General features: G+C 40.5%; 1 protein-coding gene across 1 annotated transcript; it reads right to left on the bottom strand.

The window, feature by feature from the left end:
* Window positions 1–203: 203 nt before the first annotated feature.
* Window positions 204–11,732, bottom strand: si:dkey-72l14.3 (Glyco_hydro_56 domain-containing protein). Its single transcript, XM_058642232.1, has 7 exons — window positions 11,290–11,732; window positions 4,902–5,577; window positions 3,590–3,838; window positions 2,656–2,802; window positions 2,258–2,344; window positions 1,816–2,010; window positions 204–590 (listed from the first exon to the last, which is right to left on the bottom strand). The coding sequence occupies exons 2-7, from the start codon at window positions 5,517–5,519 to the stop codon at window positions 204–206; spliced, it is 1,683 nt and encodes a 560-aa protein (XP_058498215.1). The 5' UTR covers window positions 5,520–5,577; window positions 11,290–11,732.
* Window positions 11,733–21,176: the final 9,444 nt, after the last annotated feature.

Raw genomic sequence — 21,176 nt, 5'->3', positions numbered from 1 at the left:
TACCAGCATCTCTTGGCACATCCAGTGATAGGATTATAGACTTTCAGCTTTGGACAGAGAATGTTTTGTGATACTCTCTTCAGGTCACATTTATCTACAGAGCAGCACGCCCGCAGCCAGCGGGGAGTCAGTGTCTTGCTCAAGGGCACTTTAGTTGGGCTGTTATAGTCCAGACCTTCCAGATGAAGGCATATTTCACAATTTTAAGGTTCTAGGCAAAGACTTCCAATCACCAGCAACAGCAGAACAGTCAGGTGTGGCGCACTTGGTGGATCTGTACCGCCGTCTGTTGGTCCTTCCAGGGATGGCGTTGGACTTGCAGTCCCTGGTGAGCTACTTCCTCTTAACTCAGTCACAGAGGCACCTTTTGCTGTAGAAGCTGTCATGGAAGCAGTTGTGGTTCCCACCACATCGCCACCATTTTCTTGTACTGATCCTTCAGCAGATACTCCGTCTTTGGGGGACTGTTGGTCTGAGACGTCTCTGTCTGCAGTCTTGTACCAGTGGCACTGGAAATCTTTCTTCCACATCTCAGCTGGGTCTGGTTCAGTGTCTGTGTCAGGCTCATCTGTGGCTTTCTCTGCATCTGCCTAGAAAATAGAAGCAAAGGGTATCGCCTTATTTTTGACAGTATTCATACCTCAAACATCAAAATCACGGATGCTGGCCCACGGAGTGCTTCATGGCTCTGCCCCCAAAACTGGATAAAGGTGTCTGCTAAATGCTTAAATGTAAATGTATAATTACTGGTCTAGAGCCTGTTGTGTTCAAAATGTCCTTTGAATGGGAGCTCTAAGGTGTGCAGATGTTTCTTTCCCTGCTTCAAATTCCACCTCATCCTTCTCTGTTGTGGCTACTGTGCTGTTTTAACAGTGAAGAGCTGACAGTTGTAACCGGACCACTGATTCCCTCCTGTTGTTTTTTTTTTTTTTTTTTTTTAAACAAAGTCACGTCTGGTTTTCTTTATCAGACGTGACCCAGGATGTGCCGGCTTTCCACGCGAAGAGAATGTGGTTGAGGACTTCTTTCTCGTTACACTTGCCTTTCATGGAGTTTCATGAAGCAACTTATAATTGGCAGGGAAGGTGAAAAGGCCATCGGGGCCTTTTTTTTTTTTTTTTAAACCCCTAAAAAAAGAACCTCATTTTTCTTTTGCCCAGCAGAATCTCTGATCTCCAGCTTTGCTCAATTTATGTCAGTCTGATGATGAAATATTTCTACTACAGGTCCTGTGTGTGAGAGTTGCTGAAATTGAATGGTGAGGCAGCTTGCAACAAACAGAGAACTCCTACACTCACTTCCCAAACGCTTCAGACTACTACAAACATACCAGACAGTATAATATCTGGTATAATGTCATTCTTCTTCATGAGCCTCATGAGCTTCCTCTGCTCTGAGTGGTTTGTTGATTTGTGCTGCTGTAAGGCTGCGCTAAGTACATATAAAAGGCTATATAAAACCAAATGGTTTTAAATAATTATACACTTTTACTAACATAATTATAGATATACCTCAATTTCTGCCAATAAACCCTCCCAAGTGTGACACACTGGAACTTTAAATAGCAAAATACAGCTCCAAAAAATGGCCAATATGAATTAGTTATACACCTTCTATGGCGTCAAACCAGAAACATCACTCAATCGGCCTTTCGTATGGTTTGGTTTCCATAATTGTCTGATCTAGATGACGGTTTAGCTCAACGTGTCGTCATTCTTGTCCTCTTCTGATGAGCAAAATGAGCAACCTTCTGAGGTCTGATGTGCTTCTAGGCTCTGGTTTTTTTTTTGGTTGGACGTATTTACAGTCTCTCACCTTTTCTGTCACCTTTTCCACCACTTCAGATCGGGGTGGGAGGTGGAGATAGACGGAGCTCTCTGGTTTTTGACGGATGCATCGACCCTTTCCCTGGCACAGAGACGCTGAGCAGAGTCGTGATGCTGCGGTCACGTTGGTAGCATAGGGTCCCAGGACCTTGCGGACAAACTGTGCCAGGTCCTGGCACTCTCTCTGGAAAATGATGCGTGTTGAGTTAAACAGGGAGCGCAAAAATAGTGATACTGGTTGAGAGATAGAATTGACAGTAAAACTATAAAGTGATCCATTTTTAAACATGTTTTTTATGTAGAGGGATGAGAGAAAGAATAGAGCACATTCATGTTAAATCATAAAAGTTAAATCATAAAGCGATTATGCACTGAAAAGGAGAGGGAGTTATAAACTGTAATCACTTTTTTTCCCCCTCAAATTTGCGTACCTCTGTTTTAGTCTCACTTCTCTCCCAGATGACAACGCCAGCTGTTCCCATTGCTGCACTTTCTCCTATGGTGTTGACCAGGTCTGTCTGCAGAGAAAAAACATACAGTCAAAGAGTCACAGCACCACTTTAATCTAAAAAATCTACTGTTAGACGCTTCACTTTGCGACTCATACAGCTTTTAAAGGCGTCTCAGGACAAACGTAATAAAAACTGCCCTTTAATAACTACAATATCCTAAATATTTACTGCAGAGCCAGTGAATAATCAGTTCTATGAGATACTCCTGCAATCAATGCTTGTCCATTGATCTGCTTCACCTGAAGGTAAAATCCGTCTGTGGTGCACCTTGGAACAGTCACTTGGTATATCAGGTGTTCCGGGTGTTCTGTACTTACCTCTGATAAGAAGGTGTTAGTTGACATGTAGACACTCTTGACCAACGGAAATACTGGAAGATCAAACTCCATCCCGCTCAGAGACGACACTCGTAGTGCTTCCCTTATTTGACTGGATAAATAAAGCCTGGCTCCAGGTGTCCCACTCTGTGAAATAGGAGAGATATTGAAACAAGTCACTTTTCATGCAGATGTGGTTATAGCCCCAGTGTGCAACTTTTATCTTTTTATCTTTTATCTGAAGGTCAGTGTTTATGCCAGAAAAGATCCTAAAGAGTAAATTACAAGTACACGTACACACACACGAACGAAGAGAGAGAGAGAGAGAGAGAGAGAGAGAGAGAGAGCTTCTTCTGTGGTAAAAGACGTTAGCTTGTTGTTTCTTCTTTACTTTGGTAAGTCATGTGTAACACATTTATCTTTCAACGTAACGCTGGAAACCTGGAGCTGCCTGCTGTTATTGGCACATGCAGGCACTTAATCAGACAGTTGTTTAAGGAGCACTAGATTTGCTTTGCGTTCTAATGCCGAAGCACGCGTTTTCAATATTGAATGATCACGTTCATTTAATCGTGAGAAGCCAAAATCGGTTGTACAGCCTTAATTGTTCGTCCTACTGAGCTTCTTGGTGTTTTCAGCTTGGTTTGACAAGTGTTTGACAGTGTTTATTAATGTAAGAGGCATTCATTTATATTAAAATGTTGTGCACTGCCGCTTTAAACCATACAATCTTATGTCTTTTTTCCCTGTAGATGAGTTCATGTCAAGTTTTGTTCTTGCCACACCTCTTTGAGTACAAAGATGTTTGAATGTTGACAGGCATTTGTTTTGCAGCTATTTTTGAAAGATTACATTTCTTTTTTTTTTGCTCATTATTGATTCAGCTTGTTATTATCAAAAGTTACACAAAAACCAGGAAAGTAGTGTTTCCCACCTGCAGCTTGTCCAGGGCGAGGAGAGGGTAGAGGGCAGAGCTTCGTTTCCACAGCCACAGAAGCTCGTCATTAAGGGCCATCTCTGCAGCAGGGCACTGGCCGGTGTAATTGGCTAACATTATTTGGGCTGGGTCACTGTTGTAGCAGCTGGGGAAAGTGGAGACACCCCATAATGCTTTGGGCCGCAACCTTTTGACCTCCCGTAGAGTCTCTGTCATTACTGACTGGGCGGCTGCCTCGAAGTCCACCTGTGACCAGATCAACAGAGCGCTTTTTAGTCCCTCCTCAGATGATTTGGATTTCCAAAGTAACACAATTAGACATGCACTCATTTAAAAAGAATAAGCTGTAATTCTAGTCACTCTTGCTTTATTATGTGGGGATATTGCGACAGCTCATCGAGCATTAATGCTGCATGAAATCAGTGGAGTAAAAGATTTTCCAGGAATTTGAAAAAATACTTGGCCAATACTAGTCACCTCCACCGGTGTCTGGGAACCTCACAGATGGCAAAACTCTATAGTCACTTTATCATGGACACACTTGTATAATACTCTTAATCTTTGCATACAAGTACAAATAAATGGAAGCAGAGATAGCACGGTAAACATTCTAAACATTGTCATAAAAGGGGAATCAGCACCTTTTTTTACTGAAGGCGTCTTCACAGATACCATTTGGTTCATGTACCATAATAATGTCTCAACCCATGTACCTGTAAATGTACATACAGTATATTAAGTGAATCGTTTACTACGTCCTTTGTCATTAAGTTGTCCAGGTAAACTGCATATGTGCAAACTTGATCTAATCTTGACATTGCACCTTTACTGCATATATAGACTATAGTAATACAGATGTAGCTGTAGCCTTTGTATAACTTTTTGTTTACATATTTGTGATATTTCTTCCTTCTTCAATTCCTGACTCACTGTTGTGGAGCCCTTGTGTTTATCCTACGAGTTGCATCACTTAATTGCTTTTTCGCTTCTTTTTCCTTTGGCAGCTGTTGAAGGTGCCCACTTCAAGACTTTGAAATATCATTGTCAAAATAATTGCCATCCTTTAGCATCATGGTGCTATAGACTTTATGTTACTCATCAAATCTCAGTGGATATTTGCATTTTCCGTCAAACATTGTTGAAGACAAAGCACTCGAGGAGGAGATGCATTTTCATTAACTTTGATTATTTTCTCTCTGTTATCGTCAAATTTCCCCTTATCTCTCTTGCTTTTATATTAGTTTTTATATTATTATTAGTCCACCCATATACACAGACTTGTATTTTCTTCCACCTGAAAATTGCTTACCTGTGACCACTTCTCCACCTCCTCTGGAGTCCAGCTAGGAAAGAACGTCTTTAGCAGGTTCCTTGATGCTTCCAGATACATAAGCTGCTTCTCTTTGTTCCTGGACCACTGGGGGACCCATTCTGTCCAGCGCAGCACACCCAACCCGAGATACCTTGGTGCAGGTAGAGTTTGCTCCAAGTCCTGCTGTATCTTCTGGAGGTGGTTGTCGAGCCGTGTGTGCTGTGGTAGCCCGCCATTGACTGGAGTGTCTTTGTCCACAAAATATGGATATTTTCCAAGTGTGTCCTCATAAAAGACAGCCACGCGGCCCTCCCGCTCCATCCCAAAGGTTCTGGGATTTGGCCGACCAGAGCAGGAAGAGTCAGAGATACCCCAGAAAATGATAAAAGGCTGTCCAGATAGGAGAGGGGGGCTAGCTGGCTGGGGAGGACCAGCTGAGCAGAGGTCAATAAAGGCAGAAAGCAGGACGATGAGGATGGGCACTAAACATGAAGGCTGGATTTGAGGAAAGGTCGATGAAAATCTTGTGGCTGATGTTTGAGTCCTGGGATTGTAAGCGGTCAGTTCTGGTTGTGGCCGTGGGTTTGGACGCGACCGTGATTTGGTCCACGCCATTGGAGCAGCCAATGATCAGGCTCTCGCCTCTTCAGGACCTTCACAGCCAATCATGTTCCTGTAAAACAGAGTGGAGGTCAGACACCCGTCAGTCTGCATCGTGAAACTTGGACTTCCTGTTGCTTTTTGGAAATGCAGCGGCAGAGACTCAGTGGCGGTTAGCGCCAACTTTGGCAAACAAAGCTGAAAACTGTTTCTGTGACATCGCCACACAACAGTAATGAGGACAGACACAGCTCACATAAAGAGTAGCATCAGCAAACAACTCAATTATTAAAGACATCGATGAAAAAAAGATGGGATGGGTGAACAGCTGAGGCACTTCTCTATTCTTGAAGGAGTTGGCAGGATAGACTTGAACGAGATTTGCTCTTGTTATTATTCTCAACATCACTTTCTTGGGGGATTATATGGAAAAGGTCACATAAAGAAAGAGAAAGTATTACAATCTGTACATTATTCATTTTTCCACTTTGGTGTCGACTGGGATTCCCTCAGTATTTTTACTGTTTTTGCAGTTTTTACTTACTTTGGGTTTTGGCAGTTACAGTTGTACACACATACCATATTCTGATGTAGAAACAGCAACATATTTATATGTAGACAGTATATGGATGTGTATCGCTTGATATTTAATATTATCTATTATATTTGCTGAGCTGGATTTTCAGTATCTGAACCTAAAGACTTGACATTTAAAATGCTTTGTAAATCAATTCATAACATTTTGCCTCCACTGTTTTATGTTGTAAAATCAGCGACAGATCATAGATTTCTCGTGGGTTTACCTCAGACACGTGTGCCTTTTAGAAAGCTGGAGTAATTAATATTTTATATGTCCCTGTTGAAGGAAACAGTAGATACAAAAGTAAAAAAAAAAGGATGTGCATCAACTCCACTTCTAGTCCAAAAACTGAATGAAAAAACACGTTTGTCTCTCTTTCATTATGATAGTGTAATGAACACGTGCTTCTCTAAAGCGACAAACTGTCTCCTAGCAAACTTTCTTTGCATATGAGTGTTTGTGAAGATCTCATCCAAGCGCTTTCTTCACTCCGGTTGTTTTGAAGCCTCGTGGAGAATACAATGACCTGGATGACTGAAAACCTTCACAGACATCCTCAATAAATATTAATCTCGTCACTCTGCAGAATCTCGTAACCGTGCACATGTAAGTTCAGTGAACTGCATGTGATTCCCGTTCCCTTCTGCTGAAGCAAAACTTTTGATCTTTACAAACTATTTACTCATATCTTTTGGTCACTTTAAAGACTCTTTTAAGCCCCTTCTCCGCTTATGGCCCCAGCTCGCCTTGACTCACCTCGGCACGGTTTAGGTTGGTTTTCCACTACAAAATTGCACCTACTCAACGTGGGCGGAGTCATCACTGCACGGCTGCATGAAACTGCCTTGACTTTGTTCTTGACACGCAAACGAGTGACTTGTAAAGCATGTTATCCCCGTGTGTGTGTGGGTTCTCTCCGGGTTCTCCGTCTTCCTCCCACAGTCCCACATGCAATATGGTGATTAGGTAAATTGGACACTCTAAATTGACCCCGCCTATGTCAGCTGAGATTGGCACAGCTCCCCACACGATCCTCATGTGTGGAGGATAAAATGGTAGAAGATGGATGGATGTTTTATTAGAAGTTTGTTCTAAGGGACGGAAATCTACACTCAATCCAGTGCTATTTTATTTCGCCTATGTTAAATAGAAAAAAAAAAAATCCATAAAGCAGCTTCAATCAAGTGTGTCAAGTGTTTTTACTGCACTGTTGCTCACCTACATTTGTCCCAGACTGGGAAATGCTAATGTGAACATATAGACACATTTGTCACACTAGTTCCAGACAATTAACACCATGAGTCATAGTTAATGTCCCCTCACTGCTGCTAGATGACACACAGTGTCCACTGTGACCACCGTGTGCGTCACACGGCTAATCCAGATAATAATGAACATCGTGCTAATAAATGTCAGCAGTACATTCAGGCCAATTTAAAGAGCTGGAGAATGTGCCAGACTTTATCATTTAACGACTCTACACTTAAGTGACTGATTCTACTGTGTGACATTGAGCTGGAAGTACAGTTAGGGTGTTCTTTTGGAGTTTAAACAAAAAAAAAGAACTGAAACCACCACCAACTTTAAATGCATCAATAATTTAATAGCAAAGCAGCAGCAGCAGCAGAGACCGTAAAACTGACTTTGAAGTTTGAAGCACTGCAGTGTTTTCCTGCCAGTGTGTTCTCCTGGAGCTTTAGACTGTGTACTGAGATGATGGGAAATGTTCAAATGCGGTGATAAAAATATGAAGGCAGATGGGGTGCAGTTTGTCTTTTTTGAAAAGACAGAAAATCTTCTGTAGTTATCTCTTTGAGGCAAAACAGTTTTGGGGGAATAGAAGGTGAGAACACCGTCTTCAGTAATCTTCTTTAATCTGAAGATATGACAAACGGGAATAACTCTACAAATTTTCATTTTTTTTGTGCGTTGATGTAAAATGCAGAAATACAGCAGTGGAAGGGACGCCGTTTGAAATAAAGTTCTAACTTTGCAGCAGAGCGACACGTCATTTTATAATGCTGATGAAGCCTATCGGCTCCACGCGACTCCAGATCTTATCTTACCCAGTGACATTCCCGCGCTGCACACAGGAAGTGATTTGTTTTATGTCAAGACAGGTGGAGGCAACAGCAACGCTGTTCTTGTAAAGCGAGACATTGGCAAACAAGAGTGGGACTGAAAACACAAAGACGACTCCACCAAAAGTATGTTTGATGAGTTAATCACTTCATTTTAGGTGTATTATTCAACAATTCTTATGCTAAAACCTGGAAATAAAACACAGGGAATGTATTTGTTGACCCAAAAAAATCTTCTGTGACTCAACCCAGATGCTTTACATGATATGGCTTGTGTTGGCTCCCTGTACCTTGTAATTATTCATTAAAGGCACATTTGTTACTCCCTTGTTTCCTCCTCCTCCTCCTCCTCCGTACTTGCTTGTGTGTTCCCTTAATCCTCTGTACCTTCAGAGCACTGACATAATAACCTGTGGACTGTAATGTCAAGTGCCCTTAAACCATATTCCCAAACGTCAAGTTTTTTATGATTTCAAGGGTTTTCCACCATTATTACTACTGTTATTGTTACCATCATCACTAACCATATTATTTATAAAAAAAAAGGAGTTATCGCCTGCTTTTTAAAAACGCCCACGATCTGGTCTTAAACTGCTTCTTTGTTATGCCAGTGGCTGTAATCCAATAATACTGTATGTAAGCCCACACTTGCTGGTAGTAGTGAATGGTAAACGTGATAACTGGCTAATCTGGTCAGACTAAGCCTCTGGTCTGTGTTTACTCCTCTGTCTGGGCACAGGCTGATCTTGAGCCCAACGCCACGACAGCTCAGAGGAAGACTCTTCAGAAGGAGCCTCTCATGTCAGCCTGTTACTCATGAGGTTATTTTCTAATTCCAGCATTACTAATTATAGTTATTTCATTTCCTAATGATGTTTCTTCTTCACTTCATTTGTCTCATTCTCTCCCGTAATTGCCACCATGCTGTGCCAGGGACAAGGAAAGGAAATGTATTCATTTCAAACTGCTGGGATTTTGATTTGATCTTGTCGCTGTTAAAACAACTCAGATGCTCATATGTCAACATTGAGGTCTCTTAAAGCTGCAGATTTACAAACACTGATATATGAGTACCCGACATGGACCATAGTACAGGACGACACATTTTCTTTCTTGTGTTTGCTATTGAACTCGTTAAAAACCTATACATTCAATTAAGTTTTGCTGCATTTCCCCCCCAGAACCTTTCAGGAGTGAGATTAAGGAAAATTTGTGCACCCTTTAAGAGGATTCAAGAGGATTCAGTATAGAGTTGATGGCACCGTGGAGAGGGCGATGCAGGGAGGCTACAGGTTAAAGTGCCAAGCCTTTAGTGTGACTTACCCTTACACTTGAACAATAGCATGACCCTGGAGTGGAACCTTAATTCATGTTATTGGTAAAAATCCAAACATGCACATGTTGTAGGACAGTTTGCTAATATATATAAGACCAACTTTCAGTTCCCTTCAAACCTGGTGATGCCCTGAAAATGTTGCACAGTACTCGTGTGTTTGTGCTTGCGGCTGCTCACACAGAAGTGAGAGGAAACGGTTGTAGGAACCAGTCGGTGAAATTAGCTGAGATTAGGATGATACCTGCGTCACTCCAGTCTGATGCCCAGAGAGGAACCAACTGTTCATGTCGAACGTGTCTCTTTTTGTGTCGCAATCTGACACAAATCATTATACTGTACTTTTCTTGACTTTTGCAGCAGTGCCGTTAACACACAGTGTGACTGTATTTACATGTTGTCATCGATGATGTTTTGTTAGACACAGCGGTGATAGTTACGAAGATGATGGAAGTTAATAGTTGAACCAAGTGGTAAAGTATATGTAAATAACCACACAATTTACAGTTTTACAATCGTGGTTCTTTCCATGTCCTCACTCTTGCTCTCTTCTTTCTCGGTTTGCTATATGTTGAGCAATTAGTCCTGCAATATTAAAACGGAACAATCGACAAAACAAAGAGTGATGAAAGTATCAGATAGTTGGTGAGTCACCTTCATGTCGTATTTTCTTTGTGTCTTTTCTTGCTCTTGTAAAACATACTGACTTCACGGCCCCCGGTGATGGAGCCCAAATTGCTTTGTGGTGACCCTCTGACGTCTGTTCTCTCAGCAGCAGGAAGATGCTTTTTTTGTCCTTTGTCTCTTCATAAGACAAAGTCATTTTGGGACTAATATTGACTCTGTGGCTCTGATTTCAGTGCCACTTTATAAATGACATAATAGTCTTCATACAGTATTGTATGGTTCAAGTGATCGTCTGCCTGAGTCAATATTGCACCACAAACTGCGGCTTAAACATAATTTGACTTTTTTAGTTTTTAAAACTACAAAGTTGGAATCTTTCATCGCTCCCTACAATAGTGACTCAGTTTCTGCAATCCCTCAGACCTCGTACTGTGTTACCATTTACTTCTGTCGTGTGTGCACATGTGCTGTGTCTGAGGCTGCTGAGGCAGTGAGCTGCAGAAACACTGCATGCGTTGAATAAGGTGTGACGTTTACAGTGGCAACGGGAGGAAGAACAAGCGAAAACAAGGAGGCAGTAAAGCAACATAGGGGATGCCAAGTGCCGTGAAAGGAAAGAGTTGTGCACATCTTTGGTTGGATGGGTTAGGGTTTGCGTATCGTTTCAGTAAAACTTAATTTTGATGACTCTTTCCTTTTGTGGAAGCAATTGTTCAAATAATATATTATACAATGTGCGATGAGGTTTAGTTGTTTTTAGAGCTGCAACTGTTTATCTGTCGATTACATTCTCGATTAATCGATTAATCGTTAATTAACTGATTAACCTGGAAATGAGGATGTTCTCAAATGTCTTGTTTTGTCCACAAAACAAAATCATTGACTTTTAATGATTTCTTTGTTATCCAGAGCAAAGAAACTAAGAAAATATTCACATTTAAGAAGCTTAAACAATGGGAAATGTTGTTTCAAACCGATTATTCGATTATCAAAATAGTTCTTTTACTCATGAATTCTAACAAGATGATAATTACAGGGGAAGTCACGAACATTTAATTCAGTGAATTTATTCATGGAGTTAATTGAATCCAAACAAAAATCCTCAAGTCAAGAAATCATGAATGCTGATTATTGCCATACCAAGTTAGGAGAAGTGAAACTTACTGAGGCCGCAGTCGCTCCTGTCTTCACTCCTGTGTGGACATGGTCTGAGTTTCTGCTCCTGACATTTGGTCATTCACTCTGTCCCTCTGTCCTCTGTTTTATTCTTTTTTCTTTCTTTGTAGAAAAATCAAATAATCCCGTTGGATTTGTGAGTTCATGGATAAGCTGTGCATGTGTAACATGCAGCGAGAGAGAGCCTGACATCCGGAAGCGAGAGAGAGAGAGAGAGAGAGAGAGAGAGAGGGAGGGAGGAAGGAGATGAAGAGACAGAAATAGACAAGAGAGTTAAAAACACAGTTAAAGGATAGAATGAGGGAGGAGAAAAGAGAAGGATATGACACAGAAAGGTAAAGAAACAAATCCAAGGAGAGGTAGAGGAGAACCTGTCTGTGAGATAGGAAGATGGGTGGGCAGGTGTGCGTGGGTGTGTATGTGTGTGTGTGTGTGTGTGTGCGCCAGGCTAAGCTTCCTTACTAAGAGAAGGTAAGCAGGGTCAGTGTCGACCCCGCCGGCTCACATGACCAACGACACTGTCCGTAATTCTATAATCCTCTGCTCTACTGCTGCCGCTCTTGGCTAAACAAACACAAGAGCTGTGGAGGATCACACCTGTCTTCCTCGTCCTTCTACTCATCTCCCTCTGACGCTCACTCACTCACCCTCCTCCCTTCCCTCACCCCTGTTCTTTTTTAATCATCTCGAAACAAAATGTTTTAAAACCTTTAATTTCTCCACCTCCAAAATCCCTCTCTCCCTAATCTCCTTTCTTCCAAAGGTGACTCCGTTGTTTAACGCTGACCTTTCTTTCAAAGATTCAGTAGCCACAGAAACACCAGCATCGGGTCGGTGTCCTTATGCTCTGATTTATTTCCATCTGTTTTAAAAAATAATTACAGACAGTGTACAAATAGAAAAATAGAAAAAGGAAAGATCACAAGTGGTCACAGTTGTTCTCTCATAAATACGTGGAAGGGTTTTAGTTATGAAAAAGGCTTTTAATCAAATCCATAACATTTGATTGGATCACTCTGAGCACTATGTGAAGCTGTGGTGACATTCATGCTGTGTCAATCCATTACTCACTCATTCACACAACACTTTACTGTGAAGAGTAAGCTATATTGCCTTTCTGTTAAACCCACAATGCAATGCTTCCGATGTAGAGACACAAAAGTCACAGATTGCATTTCTGTGAACAGACGAGAAGGAATTGATTCTTTATCGGTGCGGCCCTTTTGCAAATGCAAACAAAGCATTATTCCTTCTAAACTGTTGCCGAGTCTCTGCTCATATGTTTCCATTCAAATGTGTCACAAATGTTACAGACATTTTCAAAAATCTGGTGAAAGAAAATGAGCATTTATGTGTGTGTTTCCATCGACTGCTGTCGAATTGTTGTTGTTCCTTTCAAACAAGACTTTTCACGAAGCAAATAATATATTGATTTAGTCATTCAAAAATGTTGTTATTTTATTGTTTACACTTGTTGCGCCGTGGTTTTTTGTTTGCAATTCTGACCATGGGGTGGCACTTAGTTTTGGAGCGACAGCTCAATGGACCAGTAGTCGCCACAGGTTTGGAGTCGCTGCCCATCTGGAACTCGTTCCCCAGGTTTTTCCCCGTCGACATCCGACAAAATAATTGTAATTATCAAACGTTTGTCAGATTATAAATGTTAGATACTTACAATTATTATTTCCAGATGGATAGCGAGTCCAATCCTATGACTACTGTCACTCCAAACCTCAGTAGCCAATCAGCAGGCAGCTTCCTAAGGCCCGCCTATGGACAGAATCACAAACCAAAGTGTATTTTCAACCAATAAAATACAATATTTTTGAATGATTAAATCAATATTTTATTTGGTTCTTAAAAAGTGTCGTTTGAAATTATTGACACAAATCTAATTCCATATAATATAGGCTTCTTACACTAAGTAGAGGAATGTTTTGGTTTCCTCGTCAGTCCGAACCTCTCACCTGTCAGTTCCATTATTTTTCCAGTGCAGCCACACATGTTTCATAACTACCGTCCTTTATTTGCTGAATCAGTTTTCAATTGCTCTTATTTGCATTTACCTTTTCTCCATAAGACAACTTTTCCAGCTCTATCAATCTCAGCAGCTATGACGCTATATTTCAATCAAACATTGCACTGATGGAAAAACCCACCTTATCACTCAGGACAAACAATACGATGATGATAATGGAGGATTCAGCCAGTATTATGGAATATATATGTGTTGAGGATTCGGTAAAAAAAAAAAAACACAAACCCTTATCAATGCATGAAAAAAACTGCAGCACTATGTCTGGCTCCTCGGCAACAAAACATATTTATATTCTCCATGTACCGCGCTCATTTCTGCCTGTATTCGGTTCCTCTCTACATCATCTTTTTCTTCATTGTTTCTGTCTTTTTTTCATTTTGCCTCTTATATTTCCATCCCGGCTCTTTATTTGTCCTCCACGCCTTTTATATTCCATCTGTCTCCTCTAAGTTTTCTGTCATTTCTTCCGTTAGAGCTGTCACTGCCCACAATAGCTAATAACCCGGTCAGAGAATCACACCTGTGCTCTCGTGCTTTTTTTGAGAAGATATTTTATTTTCCCCCCTCTGCTCACCTGCTGTTCTTTTTCTAACATTGTTTTTTTTTTACCTTCTACAATAACTGTTAAAGTTTCTGTTTTTCTCTGTGCTCCTGGCAGTGTTTTAAATATGAGCAGTCAACATGAACATCAAATTAACGTCAATCAACCAAATCAAATCAAAACAGGTTTATTGTCAATTTTGCTGTACCTGCCACACAAGGGCAAACAAAAAGATAGAGCATTTCTCTTACTCCACAATAAGAACACTGTTTATTAACCCTTAGTGCTCACACGGCCATGGGAATAATACGCAACTCCTTATATGGACATCGTGGGGGTGTGTGTTCATAGGTCACATATTCAGTTTTCTTATGTGTTGTTGAGTCAAAGTTATGATTCATTTTATATCAAATTTTTAGTAGTGATATAAAGTAGCAATAGACTGTTTTCTATTTGTTCATAAAAAAAGTGACATATTTCCAAATTTAACAAATTGGATCCGCTTTTAAACATTTTGAGTACCTTTTGCTCAGGTGTGTTTATATAAGTGGTGAAAATGAACACTCTATATTGCTCATTCATTCAATTCTAGCTGGAAAATCTCACTCAAGCGACACAGGAGTGCGTTAGTTTAATCAGAAAACATCAAAACCAGAAGCTGGCTAATAATTTGGCTGGATAGCTAAAAACTTTCACTGAATATTAGCATTGCAGGGGAGGATGCTGTCAGAGAAATCATGGAAATAGCACCAGGAGAAACTTCTCATACTCCTCCATGCAGCGGAACTAATGTGTCAGAAACATGCGTTATTTGAAGAAGAGAGGGCACAGAAGATGAAGAGATGCTTGAGCTCTTACAGGAGACAACTAGACTTCACTGTCACAGCCATGAATTGTTTATAAAAAAAAACCCGATAAAAAACAGAGAAAAACTCTGGTTGCAAAACAAACTTTTGTTGTGAGGTGTTGACCGGTGCCACAATGTCACCTGCCACCAGGCCCCTATTGGACAATGCTAACTGTCTCTAAATGGGAGCATCATTTACAAAATGCCTGAAACTGGTGATTGAGACCATTAACTGCTCAGGAAAATGTTTATAGATGTTATAAACCAAGTGATCATTAACAAGTAGCTTCATTCTCCCGTAGATTTCCTTTCAAACTGAGTTCTTTTTGCAACCAGTGGAGTCGCCCCCTATTGGTTGACTGCTGTAATATATAGAAACAACTATTGTCTTTTATCTTCACTACTTGTCCTTTGAGGGTTGCACGGGGCTGGAGCCAAACTGTGTTTTCACCTGTTGAAAATAACATTGAATGAATCAACAGCATATAAACTGATATGGAATTGAAACTATGCAGTAAATGTACCAAGATCAAGTTCTGCAACCATTTTTTAAGGCAATTTAATATGTATTTGTTATTTGCTTTAAGCTTGAAATGACCAAATGTTGCACATATTACAGATTAACATTCTTTCTTCAGTCCCCGTGTGTGACTCGGCGTGTACATTCGTGGGTGGTGTTCATCTGCATTCTGCACAGTAGCTACTGCTCTCCGATGTTGCATTTTCCAACATTTTTCTTTTATTCCCGCTGAGGCTTCCTGCACTAGAAATACATGCATCACAACACAGGGAGTTTGAGATAAAAGCATCCACCACATGCCAAGCGGCAGACTACACATGAACTCTGCATGTCTCCACATCAACAGTCGTGTGTGGTATCTGTGTGCTCGCATGTGTGTCCCCTCTGCATGTTTTTTCACCACAACATATACATACACAAGTATTACTACGGAATATTAGGGCCACATGTCAAAAAAATAATAAAACAGCATGAATTCTGAGATTAAAGTCAGAATTCAGATTTTTCTTCTCAGAATTCTGACTTTTTTTTAAAATCTCAGAATTGTGATTTAGAATTCTGACTTTTCTCAGAATTCATGCTGTTTTGTTTTCTTTCCCCTTTCAATTTTTTTTACATGTGGCCCTAATACTTTTCCAAATATACCAACCCAGACAATGCTGGTGTTTCTGTATGCAATCATTTTCTGTTTCGATTAGGTTATAGGTTATGCTACACATTCACTTACATTAATATGTGGAAGGTGTCCAGTGTGCTTTGCACATAATTTGCACATAGATGTACATCTTCATGTGTGCTATTCAGTGCCGTTTGTGTTGCACCAGTATTTGTCACATGTTAATCCCTCTTCTTAATGGTCTTGTCAGCAGCAGGTGTTTTTACTCGTCAAGGATCTCGTATGAATCCGCGTTATGTTTGCGTGAGGAAATCCTCGGTCCTCTCCAAGGTGGAGCAGACGGATGGTACGGATTATACAAAGGTTATCCTCAGGTTAAACGCACGTGCACCATCAAAGATCCACAAACATACCAGTACACAAGTCAGATTATATGTATTCAATACCCTGAGGTCATCTGATCTTCTGTTTCCCTGGAATCAGATCAGCTAATGGATGATGATGATGATGATGATGGTGGTGGTGATCGCACAAGCCAGCATATTCAGATAGGAATAGGACAAATTGGAGCAGATTAGTGGACAGAAAGCAGATCATGGGTAACATTACATTATAGTAATATTATTCTAAATGGATGGTTATCCTTTTGTTATACGGAAGTAATATTATGGTAATGCCATCTTATTTCTATCGTAATCATCAAGCTTGATTATTACAATGGAAACTATGTGGTGGCATAAGGGAGGAATTCATTTTAACTTATTGTTATGGTAATCCATATTGATTCACGTATACATTTCCATGTAAAGGTATTAAAATGATGGTGGCCTTTATTCATTCTCATTACTAATGTATTGCATAGATATTGCATGGATATTACGTCTGGAAACAACATGGTATTGCTGGGATATTACCTTCTTATTACCACACTATTACCATTGTTATTTCCAAGCATCCAAAATAAGAAGTGGATTCTACTGCTCCAAATAAACCTAGATTTTCAGTAAGACCTCGCAGTTGTATTTTTGATCACAATTTTAACATCTCATGAACATGAGCATCCAGTGTTTGTGCCACACAGGTACAAGTTTCATGGATGCAGTCAGGAAAAATATGGTAGAAGACTGATAAACAGTGCATTGCTTACCAAAGTACTGAAGGAAGAAACTCTATTGAAAGTTCAGTTTTTCTCCCTCTCTCTCTCTCTGAGTGGGGAGGGGTGAGGGAGGAAAATTAGGCCTCCTTTACACCTGGCATTTATGCTTCACCACATGCATTTACACCTGGTATTGACACACGTCTCCTGTGTCCACATCAAGATCTGTTTGCTATCCGATCACAGTCCCTTACGTCACCTCCCCCTCTGAGCGCTGCCATATCAACAACAACAATGTTCGCCGCACGTGAAGTCGCACTTTTGTATGGACTCCTCTTTGCTTTTTGAGGGGAATAAGTCGTCTTTGACCGTAGCAGACTAGAATATGTAGTTTTGTTGCCGCCGTCACAGTAGCTGTGCTCGGAGCCACCAAGACGCATCAGAGACACATCGCATTTATACTGTTCAATCTGGTTACAAGGAGTCTGCGACCACCTCCAAAAGAGGTCTGGCCGATCGGATAACAATCCGTCCTCGGGTGTATTTACACCTGTGTTTACAAGTGGTCAGACGCTGTCCAATTGCAATCCGATCGCAGAAATTGCATTCTTATGCCAGGTGTAAAGGGGGTGTTTTGGTAATAATTGTCCACAGTGAGGTGAAAGAGGTTCTGTATTTAACCCTGAGAACACAGAGCATTTCGGCTCCTTTTTTCTATTACTATGTTTAAACGTACAGTATATACAGAGGCAAAACAACCTAGACAAAAAAACATATAGATAAAAAAAGCTATATAATCACACCAAAAAGCAAAATGTACTCAAAAACGTTTAAAATCCGATTGAATTTGTGAAATTTGGAAGTTTGCTTGGCACGTTTTTATGAACAAAAAATGAAATGTACATTTTGTGACTTCTGCACAATTATTGCGACGTTATATCACTACTAAAAATTTGATGTAAAATGAATCATAACTTTCACTCAACAACACATGAGAACACAAAGAAAACACAGTTTGTAAAGCCTGAATATGTCCATATAAGGAGTTTACCATGGGTGCACCTACAGCACAGATATGTGCCGCGTGTGCACTAAGGGTTAAAGCTGCGGGGCATCTATGTATCATACTATGAATCACCATAGTGAATAATGACTGTGTGAGGGAGCAGCACAGTTGGACACCAAACAAAGCTGCTGCAACACTATAAGAGCCACTTCTAAAACACTCATCCACTGACACTTGAAGTGCCAATCATTGGCATTTGATGAGCAGTAGTTGTGTGAGTTTGTGGGAGTGATTTTAGTTTTAGAGAACCATTATCAGTGCAATGTCAAGGACTGATCATTATTTTATAGATATTCATAGACATTTCTTCTCTCCACAAGAACAAACAACAACGGTATCATTTCAAGTGTTTATTTAAAAGAAGAAAGAAATGATTATTATCTTTCTGTCTGGCAGTATTGAAAATGCAAAGATCCATAAAAATGATTGGTTTTGTTCTCGATTCGATTCTCATTTTTGACTGAAGTGTGCCTCTTGACATAAATGTGACTTTCGCTCTGGCTGACATGATTATTATTGCTGCATGTTCCCTGCTTAGATTTCATATGTGTTGTTGTGTAGAGAGGTCACTTAGCTTATCACATTTAATACATGTGTATTTTTTTTTAATACATGTGTTCACTCATAAAGCCACAATAATAATCAGATCATTTCCTACCAACTGCTCACTTTTGGCTAAACTTTAATCTACCACAATCTAACTTCATCTTATTTTTAACCTTGTTTGGAAATCTACAGATCAATGATAAATGTGTGAAAAACAATATCAGGGGTGTGAAGGATTAATTAGACATTTGAGAAGTGGAAGCAATCGTTCCCGATCCTGATGATGGTCATTAATTATATGATGTAGAAATGAAATTGAAATTTGTTGAACGCCAGCATTTTAGTAACAACCAGTGATGCAGGCTGTGATTGAACCACAGCACTTTTCTCCTTACATGACTTTCCAACCCACTGCTGGTTTCCCCGCTGTCTCTCATGCTTCAGATACCAAATATCTTGTCAGCATTGCAGCTTTGAATATTTATCATCAGAGATCTGAATTTCAATTCCAAAGAACCCTGGGTAGATTCCATCACTGACAAGTGTGTGTGTGTATGTGTGGGGGGGGGGGGATCAGATTAGCTCACACTGCCATATTTATTGTGGGTCAGTACGTTACACACAGATCGGTGAGGAATTGAAGGGAAAACCTTGTACACTTCATCAAACTACAGATGCATTTCTGAAACAAAACTTATTTACATTGACTACAAACGTCCATATCTACATGAGAGTGTTTTCACCACTCGTAATTTCACCAGAAATTAGGAAATGAGAGTCATGATCATGGAAATATTTATTAGGGCTGAACAATTAATCAAACTTTTATTGACATCGCAATACAGCTTACTGCAATTTTCAAATCGCAGGAGACAAGCCAAAATGTGTGTCAAAATATCATTTTAGATTATTGTTTATTATTATTATTACACATCCTATTCTACAGACTGAAGAGAACATCTTTGTTTCTCACAGAGCTGCACAAATATCACACATTAATCCTTTTTCAATGCTTTTTTTTGTATGAAAATGAGAATAATGATGTAAAAATGACCATTCCCTCGTTAATCAAATCGCAGTCGCATGTCAAAATAATTGCAATTAGATATTCATTCAAAATCGTTCTAACGGTGGTTAGGGTTAGGCACAAAAGCATCTGGTTAGGGCAAGAATAAGAGTGACACATGACCTTTGGTCACCAACCCTCCAAGTCCAAGTAAAACTGTCTATGTTGACATGACACATATAAAACAATTCTCAATAGTTTGTAGGAAAGTAAAATAGCAACGTTTTTCTGTGAGACTGTTGGAAGAATGTCGTCTGTCCCCGAGAGACTTGTTGAGATTTTTGTCTTTTGTCTCTGGTCTTTAAATGCATGAATCATGCATAACACTAAAGACAAACCTGGTGTCTTGGGCTGATTTCTGTCACTATAACCTGGATTGGAGTGATTGGGATGCAGAGAGACAGCTCCCTCTGATGGTTAGAGAGAGAGCGAGAGAGAGAGGGAGAGAGAGAGAGAGAGAGAGAGAGAGACATGCAGAGACAGCAAATGAAAGAGCAAATCCCCACACACACACACACCAGAGAGAGAGAGTGTGGTATTACTGTTTGGCTGACGTTGCTGCTCTCAACTCAAAGAATTGCAGTGTGAAAGCACCTCTATTGTGCTCTTTAGTGTGACAGTATCCAGCAGGAATGTGAAGCTAACTGGTCTTTTTGCACACAATAGATATGATCAGGTTCAGCGGGGACACCAACCACGTAGTTTACAGCTGACGAGACAAACCAGAGGAGGCAAAGCTGGAGCTTCTGCGTTTGTCACCCCAAAACGAGCAGGAATAATTTATGTAAGAAATCACCGCACCCAAGTGACAACAGGTTTGACTCATGCTGAGTACTTCTGCTGAAAGCCAGTGTTACCCAGTACAATCTACAAGTATGTTTTCAAAGAAAAGGGTTCAAATAATAACTTCAAGAAGAACAACACTGACTGCATCCTGATGGGGATTAGTCTACGGTAAAGAAAGAAAGTTAAGAAAGAGTGAAGGACAGACATGTGGTTAGACAAAGAGGGGGGAAGGAAAAAGGAAAAGTGAAAAAAGGAAAGTAGGAAGGAAGAAGAAACGGCACAAAAAGGAAGTATGGAAAAAGTGGAGAGAAAGCGAGATGGAGGGAGGGATAGGAGAAGGAGTCACTCAAGTGGTCTTTGATCTTTGTCATTTAAGAGTGGAAAGGAAGGAAATTACAATGTGTGTGTGTGTGTTGAGAGGCCTAGGCGGATGTTTTCCGAGCTCAGCAGCCGTGTCGGGGTAAGGACAGAGTCGGGGGGGTTGGTGGTGGTGGATGGTGTAAAAGAGGAAAAAAAAACAGCGTGGAAAAAAAAGCGTGTCTCAGGAATTTACAAATGAAAAGAGAAGGTTTTTCTCTTAATGCGATTAAATTTTTCCATTTCACCGCTTTCCCGGCCGACAGTTTCAGCTCTTTAGGAGCACAGAGCCGCAACGCAACGCTGTCTTCAAGATGGGACGACGGGGGGTGAGGAGGAGGCAAGGGGAGCTGGTAGGGGGTAAACAGGAGGCAGTGGAGAAACACTGAGACGCGG

The sequence above is a fragment of the Solea solea genome, chromosome 11 (assembly GCF_958295425.1).
Source record: "Solea solea chromosome 11, fSolSol10.1, whole genome shotgun sequence".
In the NCBI taxonomy this organism is placed as follows: Eukaryota; Metazoa; Chordata; class Actinopteri; order Pleuronectiformes; family Soleidae; genus Solea; species Solea solea.
The sequence above is the reverse complement of the archived record's forward strand: the minus strand, read 5'-3'. Positions and strand labels throughout refer to the sequence as shown.

Excerpts from the sequence above, each read along its gene's own strand:
- si:dkey-72l14.3 (XM_058642232.1), bottom strand. The coding sequence starts at position 5,519 with ATGGCGTGGACCAAATCACGGTCGCGTCCAAACCCACGGCCACAACCA. Across the intron at positions 2,803-3,589 it reads TCGCCCTGGACAAGCTGCAG|AGTGGGACACCTGGAGCCAG; the intron begins GTGGGAAACACT and ends CCTATTTCACAG. Across the intron at positions 2,345-2,655 it reads CTAACACCTTCTTATCAGAG|ACAGACCTGGTCAACACCAT; the intron begins GTAAGTACAGAA and ends TTTTCTCTGCAG.